Raw genomic sequence first — 18,908 nt, forward strand, 5'->3', positions numbered from 1 at the left:
CTACTGATCTATTAAGTAGATTCTATTGTCATTTTTGCTGTTTCAGGTATGGTCGTAGTAGGAGGAGTAAATTCCAGAACAACTGAAAATAATGCAATGAGGAAATACTGGTGCACTCAGAAAAAGACCTTACGGCAGCAGCAACACACCACACCCTACTTTCCAGCTCCCATCTCTACGCTAAGAGGTGTTCCCTCCACTCCCTTTTAAACTATTTTTATTGAAGGGTGAAAGAAAATACCACTCGCAGTACTTTATTCCCTCCTTACCCTAAAAGCAACCCAGTTGTGACAAAATTAATAAGAACCTTTGATGAACCTACATGGAATTTAGTTTTAAAAAATACAACTTTGCCTTTCAACAAAAACAATCTTTACTATATAGATTTTACTGTACAGAAGAAAAACTATTAACAGATTATGCTATTCAGGGAGTTCTGATATCACAGATTTTGGTGTCATGGAGAAACACAGGATCCTTGAATGTCACTGGCATAAATCCTGCAATGGAAATTGCACACTGGTTAGTTTTTTTTTTTTTTAAAGATAACTCAAAGGTTTATTCATCAAATCAGTCTCTTTAGCATCTTACCCATTACATGAGCCCTTTTAATGGCTTTAGAAATCTCTCTCTGTTTCTTCCCACACAAGCCTAAAAAGACATACACATTTTTCAATCATGAAGTGCACATGACAAAAGCAATTACACAGTAAGCATTCTCTGTCCCTCTTTATTAAATTGTGAATAAAGCCATGCAAGTGTATTAGAAGAACACAACAGCCCAAGAACAAGGCTAGGCCAGACTGTGGTCATTCAACAGGTCTGGGAGAAGCTACAGCACTAAATGCCCATCCCTAAGCTGGATAAAAGAACTGTGAATTTGCTCTCTTAGCTACAGAGCTAAGGATGGGATGTTAGATACAAGAGCACACAAAATAGAACATAAACAAGTGTCTAGGGATGGGGACAAAATTTGTTCCCATGTCATTCTCTAGTTCAAATATTACTATCCACAAGAACATGCAAATTACCTGTTATATGTCTGCCATAAATGCGACCCGTGTATGGTGAAATGAACTGAGACAGGAGCTGTTTCGCAAAAAACAAAAACACACAAAATCAATATAATACACATAGTAATAGTAAAATGCTGCATTCAAACTTGTGAACTGGGCAGTACTAAGGTCCTACAGTTTTCATAAGATGGTTACCCTGACAATTACCCACCTTTTACCTGTTTTAGATTTGGGTTTAATCACTCGCCTTTCCAAACCTAAGTTTAAAACAAGTGACCATTCAGGTATAATCTAAGTTTTGTTCCAGAGACCATGGAAAGTGCACGAGTTGCTCTGCATCATAACTAGAAGGGGAACAAGCAGGATTTAAACCCTGGATCCTCAGCTTACTACTCCTCTACTCCATTGCCCGCAAAATAAAAGCACGATTAGGATGAAGTAACATGGATATAGATTTGAAAATGAAATCTATGTCCATTATTTATAGTAAAAGTATCTGCTGAAAAAAAAAATTCAAGAGTCCACAGATAGTTTGTTTTAAGCAATTTTTAAAGTGAAAGGAGCTTTCACAGGAGAAGGAAAAAAAAAACACTCGTGTGAACTAGGAACAATGTTAACATACAGAAAACCCCGTTTCACCACACACATTTACTCTGGATAGCCTGAAAAATAGATCAGCATAGACTTACAGCTGAACTGAAAGTTGATCTTCAACTTAAAAATAAACAAAAAAATTTAAGTATCTTTTTGCAGTATTGGTCTGATAACCCAACTGTAGCACTACATGCTAGTGTGTGAGAATCCCAGATTCCATTTCTGGAGTCACCTCCAGATCTTTAAAGATATAATGGCAGCGTTCACAGTCCCTGACACAAAAGGAGTGTCGGCACCTGCTTCATAAGTCTTTCCACTGTTTGCATTTTTCCGTCAAGAAAGGCTGCTCAATGACCAGAAGCCCAGTAATAAGAAGTAGTGAAGATGCCAGTCTGCCATTTTTTAAAACTATTTTTTATTAATTCTCACAGACCTGGGAATGAAAGGAGTGAAGACATTACTCAGCTAGAGGGGTAGAAAGATCCTACTGGCATATTTGACTGTAACTGAGCAAGTAAAGGATATTAAAACAATCATATTAAATGAAAAGTCATTATGGATCCAGTCAACTAGGCAGCTGTCTTTCCTACACCGGCCATACAGCACACTATTTCAGATCTTACACAGGGACTCAGACTACAGAATGGACACTCCACATTGCTGTTACTCCATTCCAAATATCTTTGCCTTCCTTTCAAAATAAGTTTTAACATGGAAAAGAAAATAAGATGATACCTTTTTTATTGGACATAACTTAATACATTTCTTGATTAGCTTTCGAAGGTTGCCCTTCTTCGTCAGATCGGAAATAAGCAAATGTGCTAGCTGATAGTGTATATAAGTGAAAACATTCAAGCATTACTATGACAGTCTGACAGGGTGGGAGGATGTCAGACTGTCATAGTAATGCTTGAATGTTTTCACTTATATACACTGTCAGCTAGCACATTTGCTTATTTCCGATCTGACGAAGAAGGGCAACCTTTGAAAGCTAATCAAGAAATGTATTAAGTTATGTCCAATAAAAAAGGTATCATATTATTTTCTTTTCCATGTTTTATTTTGTTTGATTTCTATTGATAACCTTAAGAGTGGACTAACACGGCTACCACACTCCTCTACTTAAAATAAGTTTTAAATTTACCACAGTCAAGCCAACACATCATGCAACAATTTCACATTAAAGACAGGGGCCTCCTATTTGCAACATGTTCTAACCACAATAGAATGGCAACTTCATATTTAAATTAATACTAATAACAATAGAAAAAAAAGCCATACAGAAGAAAGTGTAAATAGTAACACAGTAAATGACAGCAGATAAAGAAAGACCTGTATGGTCCATCCAGTCTGCCCAACAAGATAAACTCATTCATTTAGATTTCACAATGAAACACTGTCAATTTCATTGCTGGAGTGGTAACAAGTATTTTGTGTGTTTGATTTTTTATTGCTGGTAACTATTATTTCAGATTCCACAAAAAAATACCTTGTGTGTGAGATTTTCATTGCTGTAAGTAAGGATTTATATGTATATAGTAAAATAAGTAATAATTACTAGGGGTGTGCAGCCTGAAAGTTGTTCATGTATATTGTTTTGCTCAGCTTGTTTCCTCTCTCCATTGCACAAAATAGTTTTTTTTGTTTGGGAATTGTGCACCATGGAATCTTAATTTACTGGGGATAATCAAATTCCCATTTCACCATCCCCGACATTCTTCCATTATATGTCAACTAAAATCTTATAAAATGTTTTCAAGATCCTCTACACTTCCCTCCCCCTTCCTGCCAGCAGATGGAGGTAGAGAAAACTGAATTCTACCAGTGACATCACCAGTATAATCTGTGGTGCTTCCTCAAAACAATCCAGTATGCATCTGCCCAAGCAGCAGCAGATCTCTTTGTAACACAGGAAAATGGAAAAAAGTAGGGTATGACTCAATGACTTTCACTCGGGGAGATGTAGATGAAACAGTCTTTACTGAACAAAGAGCCAGCATGGGACCCAACACGGGGGGGGGGGGGGGGGGGGGCTGTGTTTAGGTGGATCCACCCACCTGCCTCAGGGATCACAAACATTTCTGAATGTGAGGACTACACTTAAGGTGCCTGTCAGGCAAAAGGAGATTCTAATTAATAAGAAACAATCCAACAATACTAAACATTCAAAAGTGGAAGGCAAGGTCTTCCTAGGGTGGGATTGCAGAACGGTGTTGCTGACTAAAGATAAAAAAAAAAAAAGTTATCCGGAAAGTCAATTTCTCCTTTCTTAGTGTTAGCTCCACTGTTCTGAAAAACTGGGATGTACCGAAGCACACTGGGCAGGGGAAGACAAGGCCTCTCCCACCAGATAACTTTGCAAAAATCCAAGCGGGCTCTAGCCAACATGTACAACCTGTAGTGCTTAGTAAAAACATGAAGCATGGACAACTCGCCATGCTGCACATCTCCTCAGAAGCCACTGCCCAGGCCTCCACCTAGGGAGCATCCTAAGTTCTAGTACAGTGGGCATTCAGCCTTTGAGGCATCGGACGATTCCTGCAGATGTAGACTGACTCAAACAGCAACTGGATCCACCCAACAAAAGAGGACAGGCTGGCCTGGCCTGGCCTGTCTGAGGGTTATGGAGGGCACAGACAAAATTCACTCATCTCCCCCAGGTACAGCATAGTGATCTCCGGATAAAACAGCTTCTGGAGCCTCTGACCCACAGGAGCTGAACCCTCTGCCAAAAAGGAGGACAAGCAGACCTCCTGATTCATGTGAACTGGATAGACCACTTTCAGCAGCAAGAAGGGGACCTTACTCAGGGACACTGAGCCCTTCGTGATACGCAGAAGTGGTCCCAGCAACACAGTGCCCTCAGCTTGGAGATTCCACAAGCAGAGATGATAGCCACCAGACATCTTCTGGATAGGCAAGACCTGCACACCAGACTGAGGTCCCATGAAGGGAAAGAAGGGCTTATCAAAGAGTGCAGATGAACCACTCCCTTTATGAACTGAGCAACTTCTCTATGCAAAGCCACAGAGGTACCAAAATACAACTAGCCAAAGCAGCCACCTGAACCTCCAAGGAGCTCAAAGCCAGTTCATGACCAGGCCTGGCTGCAGAAACCCCAAAATATCAGGAATCTGAGCCCTCCAGAGAGACAAGCCCGTAACTATACCAGGATTCCAAAACCACGCCAGACCCTAACCTAAACCAGGGATGCAGAGAGCTTCCTGGCATGCAGCCACATAGAGATCACCTCAGGGCAGAACCCAAGCTTCTCAAAGCATCTCCCTTCAATGGCCAAACCACAAGCCAGAAGAGATCTGGATCCTCCATACCTACCAAGCCCTTGCTGGAGCAGATCCTGACCGCTAGACAGTGGAAGAGGATCCTCAACCAGGCAGCACCGGAGATCCACATACCACAGCCTGCGAGGCCAGTCTGGAAAAACTAACAGGACCAGACCAGGATGATGTGCAACCCTGTGAAAGAGATGGCGTATCAGAGGCCATGGAGGAAGATGTAGAGAGGCTTCTCTAACAGCCATTGTTAAATCAAGGCTCCAGAAAGTACCGACTGAGAAAGTTCGCCTGGCTGTTGGTCTTACTCACAAAGTGGACCACTAAAGGGCCTGCAGATGGGCCTCTGACCATGGACAGTGAGACACGCTGCGTCCAAGGCCACCACCCCACTCCTGGAGTCACACTGTTTGTTGAAGCATGCCACCGTCATGGCACTGTCCAACATCACACTGACTGCCTTAAGTGCCCAGGACTTCAAGTGCTTGATGGACCATGAAGCCTCCTGGCTTATCCAAGTGGCCCGTGCCACTTGACCTAGGCAGTGAACTCCCCAACCAAGTAGACTTGCCTCTATGCAGACTAGAACCCCACTGCGGAGGATCCAGAGGAACCCCTCTCAGCAGGTGAACCAGACTGCCCAACCAGGCTAGACAGACTTGCCCTGGATGGGAAAGGCAGAGGACGAAGGTCCCACGAAACTGGAGCCCAGTGGAACAATAAGACCTACTGCAGAGGGCGCACAGATCCATCACTCAAGGCACCACCTCCAGTGTTGCAGCCATGGAACCCAGGAGCTGCAAGGAAGCTCAACCGTGGGCTCTGGGAGATTACATAACCGCCGCAGCTATGCCTGAAGCTTCTTTGCCCGCTCCCCTCAGAAGTAAAACACCAACCCTCTGGCCATGACAAAGAGTGCCTCAAAGAACTCCACGGACTGTGATGGGGCCAGATGGCTCGTGGGCTGCTTCACTACCCAGTCCAGGGATTCCCAGGGGAATGACTCAAGAGGAGACTAGATTGGCCTGGGAGTCGAGCTGACCGAATCACAGTCACCACACCAGCTTGCCGACCAGGCCAAATGGGCAGAACAGCAAAGGAAGCGCACTGCACCAAAACCTGAAAAGCCACAAAAAACTAATTTTTAACAAAAGCAGTTCTTACATTTAGATTTTTCCTGTGAAAGCCATAATTCACATATCATCAAAGCAATGTCATATTAACAAAAATAATGTGAAGACTACTGCCTAAAGCTTAGCATAGTTTTTTTGTCTAAATGTTTAATGTCTGATTAATAATACAATAGTTGTGCTAATAAAAGCACAGTTTATATGTTAAAATTCATTCACAGTCCTCTTCCATTTCATCTGCTGAACTGTCTTTAGCCACAATGTGATGGTAGAAGTCTCTGTAAGCTTTAGGAACTTATTTCTCAACTAAATTCTGGACATCTTTCACCTTCGGTAGAACAGGTCCAGAATATGCAGGAGCTGTTAGGATCCATGGCTGTTATCCCTTCTTCAAAAGCAAAGATTATTATTTTATTTATTTGGATATTAAGAAATTTTGGCCTAGTTTTGGCTGCCCACAGAAACTGGATAACGATTTGAATTTGTTAAAGCACATGTGAATTTTTTAAGCTAAGATTTATTTATTATTTATTTATTGTAATATAATACAACAACACAATTACTAGAGCACACACACTGTAAAAAAAAATGTTAATTTTCATATCCATGTCATGTTTATTGCATGGGCTTAACAGGTTTGTGCAGTAGACCACTGCAGACTGTGAGCCCACTAGGGACAGAGAAAGTACCTGCATATAATATTTACAGCGCTGCGTACGTCTAGTAGCGCTACAGAAATAAGTAGAAGTAGTAGTAGCAGCAGCATTGTCTGTCTTTTTCCATTTACAAATTCCTCTTCCTTTGCACATTTAATTTTTTTTACAGTTTGTTTCCAGTTGCTGTCTGCACACTTTCATTTTTTGGTATTTTGGCAGGATAATTCAACATTTTCACTTTTGGCCGCCATGCTCGAAAACAAAGGATTGCTTTGCCTTGCAGTGCTGAACGATCAGCTAGGGTAGCACGTGCATGCTAAATAAAACATGGGCCCAAACACATATTACTACATAAAACTATCACTACAATTTAATTAAATTGACCTAAATTAATTATAGTAGTTAGCAGATGCAAAAGGGTCATTCCATGCCAAGTGGTCTAAAATTTAAAAAAGTTCCCACCATCATGTTCTCCAATTTTGTTCAAGTTTTATCTGTTGCGCAAGTCAGGTGTTAAACAAAGTTTCCCAAAATTTGAGGTCTCTAACTGCAATAGTTGCAGATCTAGACCCCCTTTTCTGAAAGGTTGTCAGTCCATGAGCGTGCAACATTTATAAGAATGGCTAAAACATTCAAATCCTGTACAGTTTTTGATGCTAATTCTGATGAAATACATTTCAACACTATGGATGCAAAATCCAGTCAAACAAGTTGACTCAAAGTGTGATCAAAATTGGTCACGACTCATCGGAACATATTTGGACCAATATTCAGACCGCAACAACTTCCATGCAAACAAAGATACGGACTTGTAATTTTGAACAAGCATTATGCCTGTGCTGGACATAATACTGCCAGATTTGCAACTAACCAGCATCTATAACCGCCCTGCAGGATCTCTTCAAAGTTGGCACTATCAGCGCAAATGGTAAAATATACCAAAGTTCAAAGCCAATTATTTAAAAAAAAAAAAGTCTGCCTGAATCAGTTTGTGAACAGTATCATCTGAAAGAGAAAATTGTGCTCTACAACACTGATATTTTTTGTTTTGCAATGCCACCATTAAGTAGCCATTTACTCAGGTCAGAGTATGTTATATTTTGTGTGCACGATGTATTGTGTTGGTCCATGATGGCTGAGCCATTACTGGTTATCACATTGAAACCAGCATCCCCATCGACATAGGGGCCACGCCCGACAGCCATGCAGTAACAGCCACGGGTGGGTATCTTTACTGCAGGATCCCAAGCCTGATTGTGGGTTTCTTTACTGTAGGATCCCAAGCCTGATTGTGTGTTTCTTTACTGCAGGTTCCCAAGCCTGCCTTCTTCAGTTACTTCATCATTCTGAAAGCATCATTGATCTGCAACAGAACGGTTTCAGGGAAACTATATTGCCGACCAGATGATGTCACTGATGGCGCTGGAATAACAGCAATGATAAGTTGTTCTGGGATCCAGCAAGTATCGCGTCTTACCGGCCAATAAAATGAAGTAGCGGGACCATGAGGATGCATAAAGCTTATGAAAGCATCTTTCTGTTCAACTGACGTTTCACAAACGTTTCCAATCCACCATAACAGCGCACAATAAACAATTGGACAATCAACAAATAAAATACGAATGAATAAATAATTATATCAATACTTTTAAACGACTATTAAGACTCAATTTCCTAGAAATGAAGAAAAAGTAGCGCATCAAGCGTACGAAATATAACATACTTTGACCTGAGTAAATGGCTACTTAATGGTGGCATTGCAAAACAAAAACATATCAGTGTTGTAGAGCACAATTTTCTCTTTCAGATGATACTGTTCACAAACTGATTCAGGCAGACTCTTTTTAAATAATTGGCTTTGAACTTTGGTACATTTTACCATTTGTGCTGACAGTGCCAACTTTGAAGAGATCCTGCAGGGTGGTTATAGATGCTGGTTAGTTGCAAATCTGGCAGTATTATGTCCAGCATAAGCATAATGCTTGTTCAAAATTTCAAGTCCGTATCTTTGTTTGCATGGTCTGAATATTGGTCCAAATATGTTCCGATGAGTCGTGACCAATTTTGATGCACACTTTGAGTCAACTTGTTTGACTGGATTTTGCATCCATAATGTTAAAATGTATTTCATCGGAATTAGCATCAAAAACTGTACAGGATTTGAATGTTTTAGCCATTCTTATAAATGTGTTTAGATTTTATTAGACCCCCAAAATGGCATTTTGGTAAATGTCGCGCGCTCATGGACTGACAACCTTTCAGAAAAGGGGGTCTAGATCTGCAACTATTGCAGTTAGAGACCTCAAATTTTGGGAAACTTCGTTTAACACCTGACTCGCGCAACAGATAAAATTTGAACAAAATTGGAGACATGATAGTGGGAAGGTTTAGACTACTTGGCATGGAATGACCCAAAATACTGTGTATGCAACGTGATTAATATATTATGAAATTAGCCTTTTTTTAAAATTTCTTTTCCTGTGGTACTACTTCTTGTGGACTTCAGGGTTTTGCAGAAAGCTAAAGACACAATAAAATTTTGTAATGGCTAATACAAGGATTCAAAAAATAATACCACCACATTGACTAAAACCCCCCTCCATCCATGTGTAAGTGGCTCAAAATAAAATGTCAAAAATGATAAATCTGTGCATAATATTTTGAACCGAGTCTAAATAATTATAAAGTGATTTACTGGAAGATAAACAATAAATATAAATTCTGCAGGACTGAACTTATCTTTGGCTCGGTGGGGCCTGACAGGCATCCGTTTCGCCGTTGCTTCTTCAAGGGAACCAAGCCAAAATGCAGTAACTTAACTCCTGACTTTTGTGATTGCCAGTTTTTAGTCAATGATTATATCTATCACCAAAAAAGGTTTTTCAACAAATCTCCTTATGATGGGGATAGAGTGTCACCTGGTGATTAATGAGACTTTCTCCCCCATGTTTCCATAATTAATAGAGAACACAGTGAATTCACGGTTTTCTGTTATTATTTTTTGATTTGATAGAGAATGTGTGTGAGCCTACAATTAAACAGCATTAATACAAGGACTTCACATGTTTTTCAGCAAAAATAAGTAAGTAGATAATGAACAGTCCTATGAAAGAATGTGTCGGTAAGAAAACCTCAGTATATCCCTAAAGTGGATATATCAGGTTTTTGCGCCACGCCCTTCAAATAACTCTCATAAACCCAGAAACCTGGAGTAAAACCTCGTCTGATACAACCCCAAACACACATCACCAACTTACTAGGGAACTGACTTCAAAAGGACAGGCAGTACCTCTGCGGCCATCCTGCAAAGGGGGATACTGTAGCCAAATGGTATACAGTGGGCACAGGAGCATATGGGACTAGTGAGGGTCCTAGAATAATCTTTACAATTATAAGGAAGCTCAGTCTTAAGCAAATGTTCTGAAAGGTACTCACCTGTGTGTTTTTGTAATCTACAGGTGTTCCACACAAAACACATTTTTTAGGAGGCTCCTTGTATGGATTTTCCATCTGAATGGGCTGGAAGTACAAATCAGGTTACGCATTAGCACTGATATGTCCTCATTCTCTAAGACAGTTTCACAGCTTCCTGAATGCTATCTTACCAAATCTTCTTGATAAGACACTATGTCATCTTGTAAGCTATAGCTCCTCCTCCAGGACGCTGGAATAGAAAAAAAAAAAAAAAAAGAGAGACAAATAATGAATCAAACTCTGTCCAGAAAAACAAAAGAACAGCAAAATAAACCTTAAAGCATGGTTAAAGATGACTGCTGGATAAATAAAATTATAGCTAACTGAAAAACACAAAGTAACACAATGCAAAAAAAATAAAAATTAAATAGGTGTTTACTGGAGAAATACCACAAACCCTAGCACTCTCATATCCCTCCCCCACCCCGGCATATCTTATATCCTCCTCTTAAATTTTATGCCATTTTTCATGGTGATTCCTAAATGATATAAACGTACGTATTCGAATCCGCCAGAAAAAATTTACTAGGCAGTAGAACCTGTGGTGTGAAAACACTGATTTTTTTTCTACCTTCAAGGAGCCCCTAATTAGCTGCAAAATAAGCATCTAAATACCCTAACAGTAGACATCCTAAATATATACAAGGATTCCAGATATCATGTTAAACAATCTTACAGATTAGACCAATGCTTCCCAATCGTTTTTTAGCTGTGACCCCATCCCCTGGAGGTGCAGAATGATGATGCACTTATGGAGAGCCCACCTAGGTTGTGACCCCATTTGGGATCCCGACCCACAGTTTGGGAAGCTTTGGATTAGATTCTGCGTACTGCGATGCGAGTCCTGGTTCCACATTAATTTGAACAGAACCTATAAAATAAAATTAACTTTCTTTGCTCCAAAGTCATGCACTTATGACAACCAGAAAGCTGATATAATAAAATCCATTCTAAAACAGCTGGATTTTGCTTGTTGTTGTTTTTAATATTTTCAATTAGAAGCTTGGTATGCAGCAGCGTGAAAATTTTTTACCTTAATTTATTGGTACATAAAGATTAATCAATCAGTACAAAGGTCTTTCTCACAGTGGTAAATGCCAAAACATTTACCAAAATGAATCATTCAGCTGAGAGCCACAATCTTGTACCTGAACACTAGGGGATCATTCAGAAATGGTGGCTCAGCCTATTAACAGACAAACACGAGTTTCTGAACAATATGTAAACAAAAACTGCTCCCCAACAGCTTATTTCCACTAGGTTACAAATTAATTTTTTATTTCACCATTTATTCAGTTACCCTAAAAGAGAGTAAGTCTTCAGCTTATCACCGACATCCAAAGAATGAATATACACATGGTTTATAAACAAACTAGTTAAAAAGCCCCGTTTCTGATGCAAATGAAACGGGGGCTAGCAAGGTTTTCTTCAGAGTGTGCATGTGGGAGTGTCCCTGCCCTCTGCCCTCTCTCCCTCCCCCCTCCCCCCTCCCCCCTCCGAGTCCAGTCCTTCAGGGTTACGTTTCCTGCTGTGCTGTGTTTGTATTACCCAGAGAGTGAGGGCATCTCTCTCCTCCCCCCTCTGAGTCCTTCACTGTTACAGAGAGAGGGATTTCGTGCTGTGCTGTTTTCCTTCACTCATGGGGAAACCGGATATCTCTGGCGCTTCACACTTCCGGCTGGAGGCTTCATAGAACGTTGGGGTTGCCTTTTATATATATAGATTATACGACATACAGCTCTGATAGTTCAAGCTTAGGGGGAGGTCAGATGGAAAGGACAGGGACAAGAGAGTCAGTTTTTCTACAAGTAATGAAGAACAGAAATAAAAGAGCAGAAAAATGAAAACAGCAGCATGGCATTCTAGGCTCAAATTTAGCATTGGATGGCTCTACTGAAGTTTGGCAAAAGGTTTGCTGACCCATTCATAGTAAGCACTCCAGAAAAGCCACAATGCTGACTGAGAACCAAGATAATGAAGAAAGGGTGCACAGATATCATGAGCAGGCCTCATAGATGGAAAATGTCACAGAAAATTCGTCAAAACAGGGGTCATTCTATAACTGTGCGGCTATAAATAGGTGCCTCTGCTATAAATAAAAACAGGCTCGTACAGTACGACGCTGATTATCCGAACTCCGATTATCCGGATGTCTAATTATCCGGACTGGTTCTATACTTTATAATACAGACATTACAATTAAAAAATAGTTATCACATCATGCCTGATATACAGTAAAAATAATGTATAACATCACAAATAGTTTGGTATTTTTCCCCATTATTTAAAAATCTGCACTATGGTTCATAAAATTATCTACGGCGAAACCCCGGGATATATGACAGACCTCATAGACCTACCACCTAGAAACACAACAAGATCAGCACGAACATACCTAAATCTTCACTACCCAAGCTGCAAAATACAAATCAACTTATGCATCCAGCTTCTCCTATATAAGCACACAACTATGGAACGCATTACCTAAGGCCGTGAAAACAATGTATGACCACCTAAACTTCCGGAAATTACTAAAAAAAACCAACCTGTTCAAAAAGGCATACCCCACCGACCCAACTTAAATGCTTGAACAACCGCAACACAACCGAAACCAAAGCTAGTACCGGACACTAATTAACTCTTCCCCTCTACGATTCCCTAATGTGTCTGTCACACATGAACTTTATTCTACCACTACATCACTTTGTATTTGTTCGTATCGGAACTGGCGATCGCCTTTACAGTACAATGTAAGCCACATTGAGCCTGCAATTAGGTGGGATAATGTGGGATACAAATGTAACAAATAAAAAAAATAAATAAATAACGCTCAACATGTAATGCTCACAGTGTGTGCTCTTTTCAAAAACGAATGTCCAATTATCCAAATTTTTTATTATCCAGATGGCAGAGGTTAGTCCGGATAATCAGCATCCTACTGTATTACACAAAGTAAAGTAGGCGGCACCTAACAGCACTAACATGCCCCAATAAGTTAGGCATGAGCATTTACGCCAGCTATAGAGCTGGCATAAGTGAGTGCGCCTAAGTGCCAGAGATACACATGTAGCTTACAGTATTCTGGGGCCCTTTTACTAAGCCACGTGGGCGTCTACGCACGCCCAATGCACGCCAATTCGGAACTACAGTCCAACTACGGCGTGGCCCAGGCGGTAGTTTCATTCTTAACATGCGCCCCGGAACATTTCCGGTGCACGGCGCTAACCGGGAAGTAATCGGCATTCTACGCATGTTGACGATTACCACCCAGTTAACGCATGAGACCTTATCACTAAATCAATGGGTGGTGGTAAGGTCTCAGGCCCAAGATGGACACGTGCCTATTTTCATTTTGCCACACGTCCATTTTTGCCCCCCCCCCCCCCCCCCAAAAGGCCTTTTTTGCAGGAGCGCTGAAAAATGGACCTGCGCATGTCCAATACATGCATCTAACAGCGCAGACCATTTTTCGGCGCACGTTAGTAAAAAGGACCCCCTGTGTAAGTTACAAGTGAAGTGTGAGTCCCACTGATGCTCTGCCCACTTTTTTTTTTTTTACAGATGGGTGTATACAAGTGATGTAAGATATGCATATAAGTACTGAATAGTGCTCAACTTACTCAAATACATTTTTGTAAACTTTACTCTGTCAAGCCATGACAAAACCGAGACATGTCCTTCATACTAATCAAACCTTGAACGAACAGATGCTCCTTGCCCGCCAGAGATAGAAGATCCTCTACTTTCAGATGCATCAGTTCTCCATACCAGGGTCTTCTTGGCCAAACCAGAGCAACCAAAACTACTAGCAAATAAGTTTCCATACTAGGTCAGACCAAGGGTTCATTTAGACCAGTATCCAGTGACCAGTCCAGATTGCAAGTACCTGGCAGAGTCCCAAAAAGTAGCTAGATTCCATGCTACTTAATCTCAAGGTTAAGCAGTGTTATTCCCCCAGGTCTACTTTAACAGTTTATGTACTTTTCCTTCAGGAATTTATCCAAACCTTTTGTTTAAACCCAACAACATTAACTGCTTTTAATCACTTGCTCTGGCAAGAATTCCAGAGCTTTTAAATTGAGTGAAAAGATATTTTCTCATATTTGTTTTAAAACTGCTACAATGTAACCCCTAGTCTTTGTACTTTTTGAAAGAATGAACAGCTAGTTCACATTTACTAATTCCATTCAGGATTTTATAGACTCCCCTTAGCTGTCTCTTCTTCAAGCTGAAAAGTCCTATGCTCTTAACTATTTCCTTTTATGAAAGGAGTTCCATCCCCTTAATCATTTTGGCCACCCTTTTCTAATTCCATTATACCTTTTTTGAGATGTGGCAACCACAATGGTATACAATACACAAAGTATGGTCTCACCATGGAGTGAAAGAGCCATTATAATATTCTCTGTTTTATTCTCTATTCCTTTCCTAATAATTCCTAACGGTGTTTTTTTTTTTGGCCACTGTCACACCAAGCAGAAGATTTTAACGTACTGTCCACAATGACACAAATTCTATTTCTTGGTGGTGACTCCTAATGAATAACCAAACGTACAGCTACATGATGCTAGGATCCATTTCCCATTGTACATCACTTTACATTTGTCCACATTAAATTTCATCTGCAATTTGGATGCCCATTCTTCTAGCCTAAATCCTTTTCCAAATTCATGTAGTCTGCATGCAAATTCTCAACTTTAAATAGTTTCGTGTCATCTGGAAATTTCATTACCTAATTCATTTTTCCCCATTTCCAGATCATTCATAAATATGTGAAAACACTGATCCCAGACAAATCCTTGCAGCACTCCACTATTCACCTACCTTCATTGAGAGAATTTTCTCAGGAGTCTCTCATGAAGAGCTTTGTCAAAAGCTTTCTGAAAATGTAACGAGCAAGTGTGTTTTCTCTCTCATCACATAATGGAGTTATTTTCCCTTCCTCCTATTTTAAAATTGTAAACTGCCTTCCAGTATCCACATGAAAGCAAAGTATATCAAATAAACTAAACCATAAACCATGTTTATTCACGCCTTCAAAAAAATATATACAGCAAATTGGTGAACCAAGATGTTCTTTGGTTGAATCCATGTTGACTATCCCATTAAACCATGTATCTAAGTGTTCCGTAATTTTGCCCTTTATAATAGTTTGTTCCATTTTGACAGACTTGAAAAGCAAATAGAGTGGCACTACCCTAAATAATGTACTGGGCTGCTATTTTTATCTTTTTATAAAAGGACAGAGGCATCAGATGTTTATAATAAGAATTATTACACCTCTTATAGCCCCAGCTATTTCGAGTCTGAGCTGTACAATTTTTTATCAATCATTTGCCACTGCATCCTCAATTTTTTTTTTTGTTTGTTACATTTGTACCCTGTGCTTTCCCACTCATGGCAGGCTCAATGCAGCTTACATGGGGCAATGGAGGGTTAAGTGACTTGCCCAGAGTCACAAGGAGCTGCCTGTGCCTGAAGTGGGAATTGAACTCAGTTCCTCAGTTCCCCAGGACCAAAGTCCACCACCCTAACCACTAGGCCACTCCATAGAACAACAAAATACAATTAAACAAAGGAAATAAGAAAGAAGCGACTACTTAGCTTAAGCTGGGTGAGATGCACTCCACACTAGCGAATTAACAAAGAACACCTGACACCCACAATAAGGAAAATATTGTTTCATAAAGGTAGTCACTGAAACAAACCAAAATCCTTGGCAAAACAATCCCGTCTTCCCAGTTCTAAGCATCCAGCATTAGACCCTGGAACCAGTGTTACATTGGCCACCTTCCAATCTTTAGGTGCCGTGGATGGATTTTAATGACAGGTTACAGATTACCAATAGTAGGCTTGCAATTTCTTTTTTTTTTTTTTTTTTTTAGCTCTTTCAGTACCCTGGGGAGTATGTCATCCAGACCAGGTGATTTGCTGCTCTTTCACTTGTTGGAAGATGGGATAAGCTGAACTGACTTCACTGAGATTTCTTTCAGTTCTTCTGTATTGTCACATTTAAATATTATTTCTGGCACAGACAGCTCCCAAGACCAAAACAAATAATTAATTTACCTTGGTGCTTCTTGGAATTATTCTGCCTGTGAGCGGCCACAGCAGAAATACATACAGAAGACCCAACCACGGCTATGGCTGAATTAAGGAATCTATTCCTTTTGACTTCCAAATCCTTTCTCTGACTGAAATAAAGGGAAAACGTAGAAGGGATTTGATATACCACCCTTCCGTGGTACAATCAAAGCAGTTTACATATTATATACAGGTACATTTTTCTGTCTCTAGTAGGCTCACAATCCAAGGTGTTTTTGTTTTGTTTTTATTTTTTTTGTACCTGGGGCAATGAAGGATTAAGTGACTTGCCCAGGGTCAGAAGGAGCTGAAGTGGGAAACCCGGTTCCCCTGGTTCTCAGGCTACTACTCCTACATGACACATTCTGGCCTGTTGGCATCGGGTCAGGACCAGATAAGTACATAAGTAATGCCACACTGGGAAAAGACCAAGGGTCCATCGAGCCCAGCATCCTGTCCACGACAGCGGCCAATCCAGGCCAAGGGCACCTGGCAAGTTTCCCAAATGTACAAACATTCTATACATGTTATTCCTGGAATTGTGGATTTTTCCCAAGTCCATTTAGTAGCGTTTTATGGACTTGTCCTTTAGGAAACCGTCTAACCCCCTTTTAAACTCTGCCAAGCTAACCGCCTTCACCATGTTCTCCGGCAATGAATTCCAGAGTTTAATTACGCGTTGGGTGAAGAAAACGTTTCTCCGATTTGTTTTAAATTTACTACACTGTAGTTTCATCGCATGCCCCCTAGTCCTAGTATTTTTGGAAAGCGTGAACAGACGCTTCACATCCACCTGTTCCACTCCACTCATTATTTTATATACCTCTATCATGTCTCCCCTCAGCAGTCTCTTCTCCAAGCTGAAAAGCCCTAGCCTCCTTAGTCTTTCTTCATAGGGAAGTCGTCCCATCCCCGCTATCATTTTAGTCGCCCTTCCAATCCTCTGCCAGACTCCATTTTCCTGGATCCAAAAAATTCCTGTTGCAGTAATCCACCTTGATATTTTGGGCCCCAGCCATATGTGCCGCTAAGATTTCCTCCAGATTCTCCTTGGCCCAATGCATTATACCTGTTTTGCCACTTGCAGACTTCTTGTTCCTCCTTGTTTGTTGACATAGGCTACTACCGTTGCATTGTTTTGACGTAGCTGACAAAACTCCAGGAGAGTTAAACAGATCACCTCAGTTTCCAGAAGGCTGATCAACCACTGAGCTTCCACTGAGGACCACTGACTTTGTGCCCATTTGTCAAAACAAAGTGCTTCCGTCGCAACAAGAATCTAATTTGGGGTTTCCGAGCTCTCTTCTTTGGACACATTGAGGCATATTTTCAAAGCACTTAGCCTTCCAAAGTTCCATAGAAACCTATGAAACTTTGGAAGGCTAAGTGCTTTGAAAATATGCCTAATTGTTGCTGTGTAGACACCAGTCAAAAATGTCCGACTGGTCCTAGCAAGGTAGATCTCTTGACACTGTGGAGATCATCAAAAGAGAAGAGACCTTCGTGTGTATCCTGACTCACAACACTAATTCTAAAGTCGCAGCCATCAAACTCAATACTTGAAGGCAGTGCCAAACCATTGGTTTGCAAAGAGTGGAAAGCTTTTTTTTTTTTGGGGGGGGGGGGGGCAAATGAGGAGACTCATCTCTGGCAGCAATCACCACAGGTGCTGTAGTTCCCACCTACATTGGACCTGCCAACACTTCACCACAAACTACCAGCTACTCAAAGCCAGAGGAACCCTCTGACGATCCTTCAGCACTGACAGAAAAGGAAACCGCGACCTTCATACTGCTCCTACAGAAAATAGCAAGTTCCATCAACTCCTGAATCGTTCTCGGCTTTAGAAGTTGATTCTGGAATAAGGTAAAGGACGGATCTCTTGATTATCAGTGCATCATGGACCTTCCAGGTCTGTAAACCCCATTTATAACCAGAACTACAGGTAGCAGAATACAACTTGGGATATCGGAAAAAACCCTATGTGCCTAAAATTTGCCACCTGTCCCGGAAGGCACCAAACGGATACTCCGTCGAATTTCCTTTCCCTTATCGTTCCCTAAACGCACGCAAAAAAAAAAAAAAATCAAGAGCGAGATCAGCTTTCCTCCCTATTCCAGTTACCCAGGTGTAGAGCGAGCGGCGTCTGCAACGCACGGCGAAATAATCCTCCAAGAGCGACAGCTTGCATCTCTGAAACAGCAAACGCCCCGGGCCGGCTTCCGTCTGTGGGGGTGGGGCCCAAGAAGATAAACGGAAATGACTAAAACAGGAGCCCGCCTCTCTTCAATGGCGTCATCAACACTTCCGCCACGCTGAGGAGGGGCAAGTGTCGGCGGTCTATTGTTATTGAGTAGTCCTTGAGAGGAAGAGCAATTTTTAGGTTAGTATTAAGTAAGGAAGACTCTATTCTGAAATATGAAGCACCAAGTCCCAAGAATAATTGTTGCCTTGTCATAGTTTGCAAGAAGGGTCTCATGTTGTAGGGTGCTCTTAAATTCCAGAGAGGCCAAGTTACCCAGTTCCAAAATCTTTCTTTTAAAGTATGGGTCTTCAGTAATAAAAGTCCATTTGTGAACCTATGTGCCCGAGGTTGTTCTGTGTCATCGGTTATATCTACTTACCTTCCTGGCTTAAAACAGTAGAGGAGTGTGGTAGCTG

At 41.0% G+C, this 18,908-nt stretch overlaps 1 protein-coding gene across 1 annotated transcript; it reads right to left on the reverse strand.

The window, feature by feature from the left end:
• Positions 1-355: 355 nt before the first annotated feature.
• On the reverse strand, positions 356-18,496 carry MRPS18C (mitochondrial ribosomal protein S18C). Its single transcript, XM_030190563.1, has 6 exons — positions 18,372-18,496; positions 10,295-10,353; positions 10,125-10,208; positions 1,032-1,089; positions 592-651; positions 356-500 (listed from the first exon to the last, which is right to left on the reverse strand). Exons 1-6 carry the CDS (start codon positions 18,436-18,438, stop codon positions 427-429), a joined length of 402 nt encoding a protein of 133 aa, XP_030046423.1. The 5' UTR covers positions 18,439-18,496; the 3' UTR covers positions 356-426.
• Between the last annotated feature and the right edge of the window lie 412 nt (positions 18,497-18,908).

Source organism: Microcaecilia unicolor, chromosome 2, assembly GCF_901765095.1.
Source record: "Microcaecilia unicolor chromosome 2, aMicUni1.1, whole genome shotgun sequence".
Lineage (NCBI taxonomy): Eukaryota > Metazoa > Chordata > Amphibia > Gymnophiona > Siphonopidae > Microcaecilia > Microcaecilia unicolor.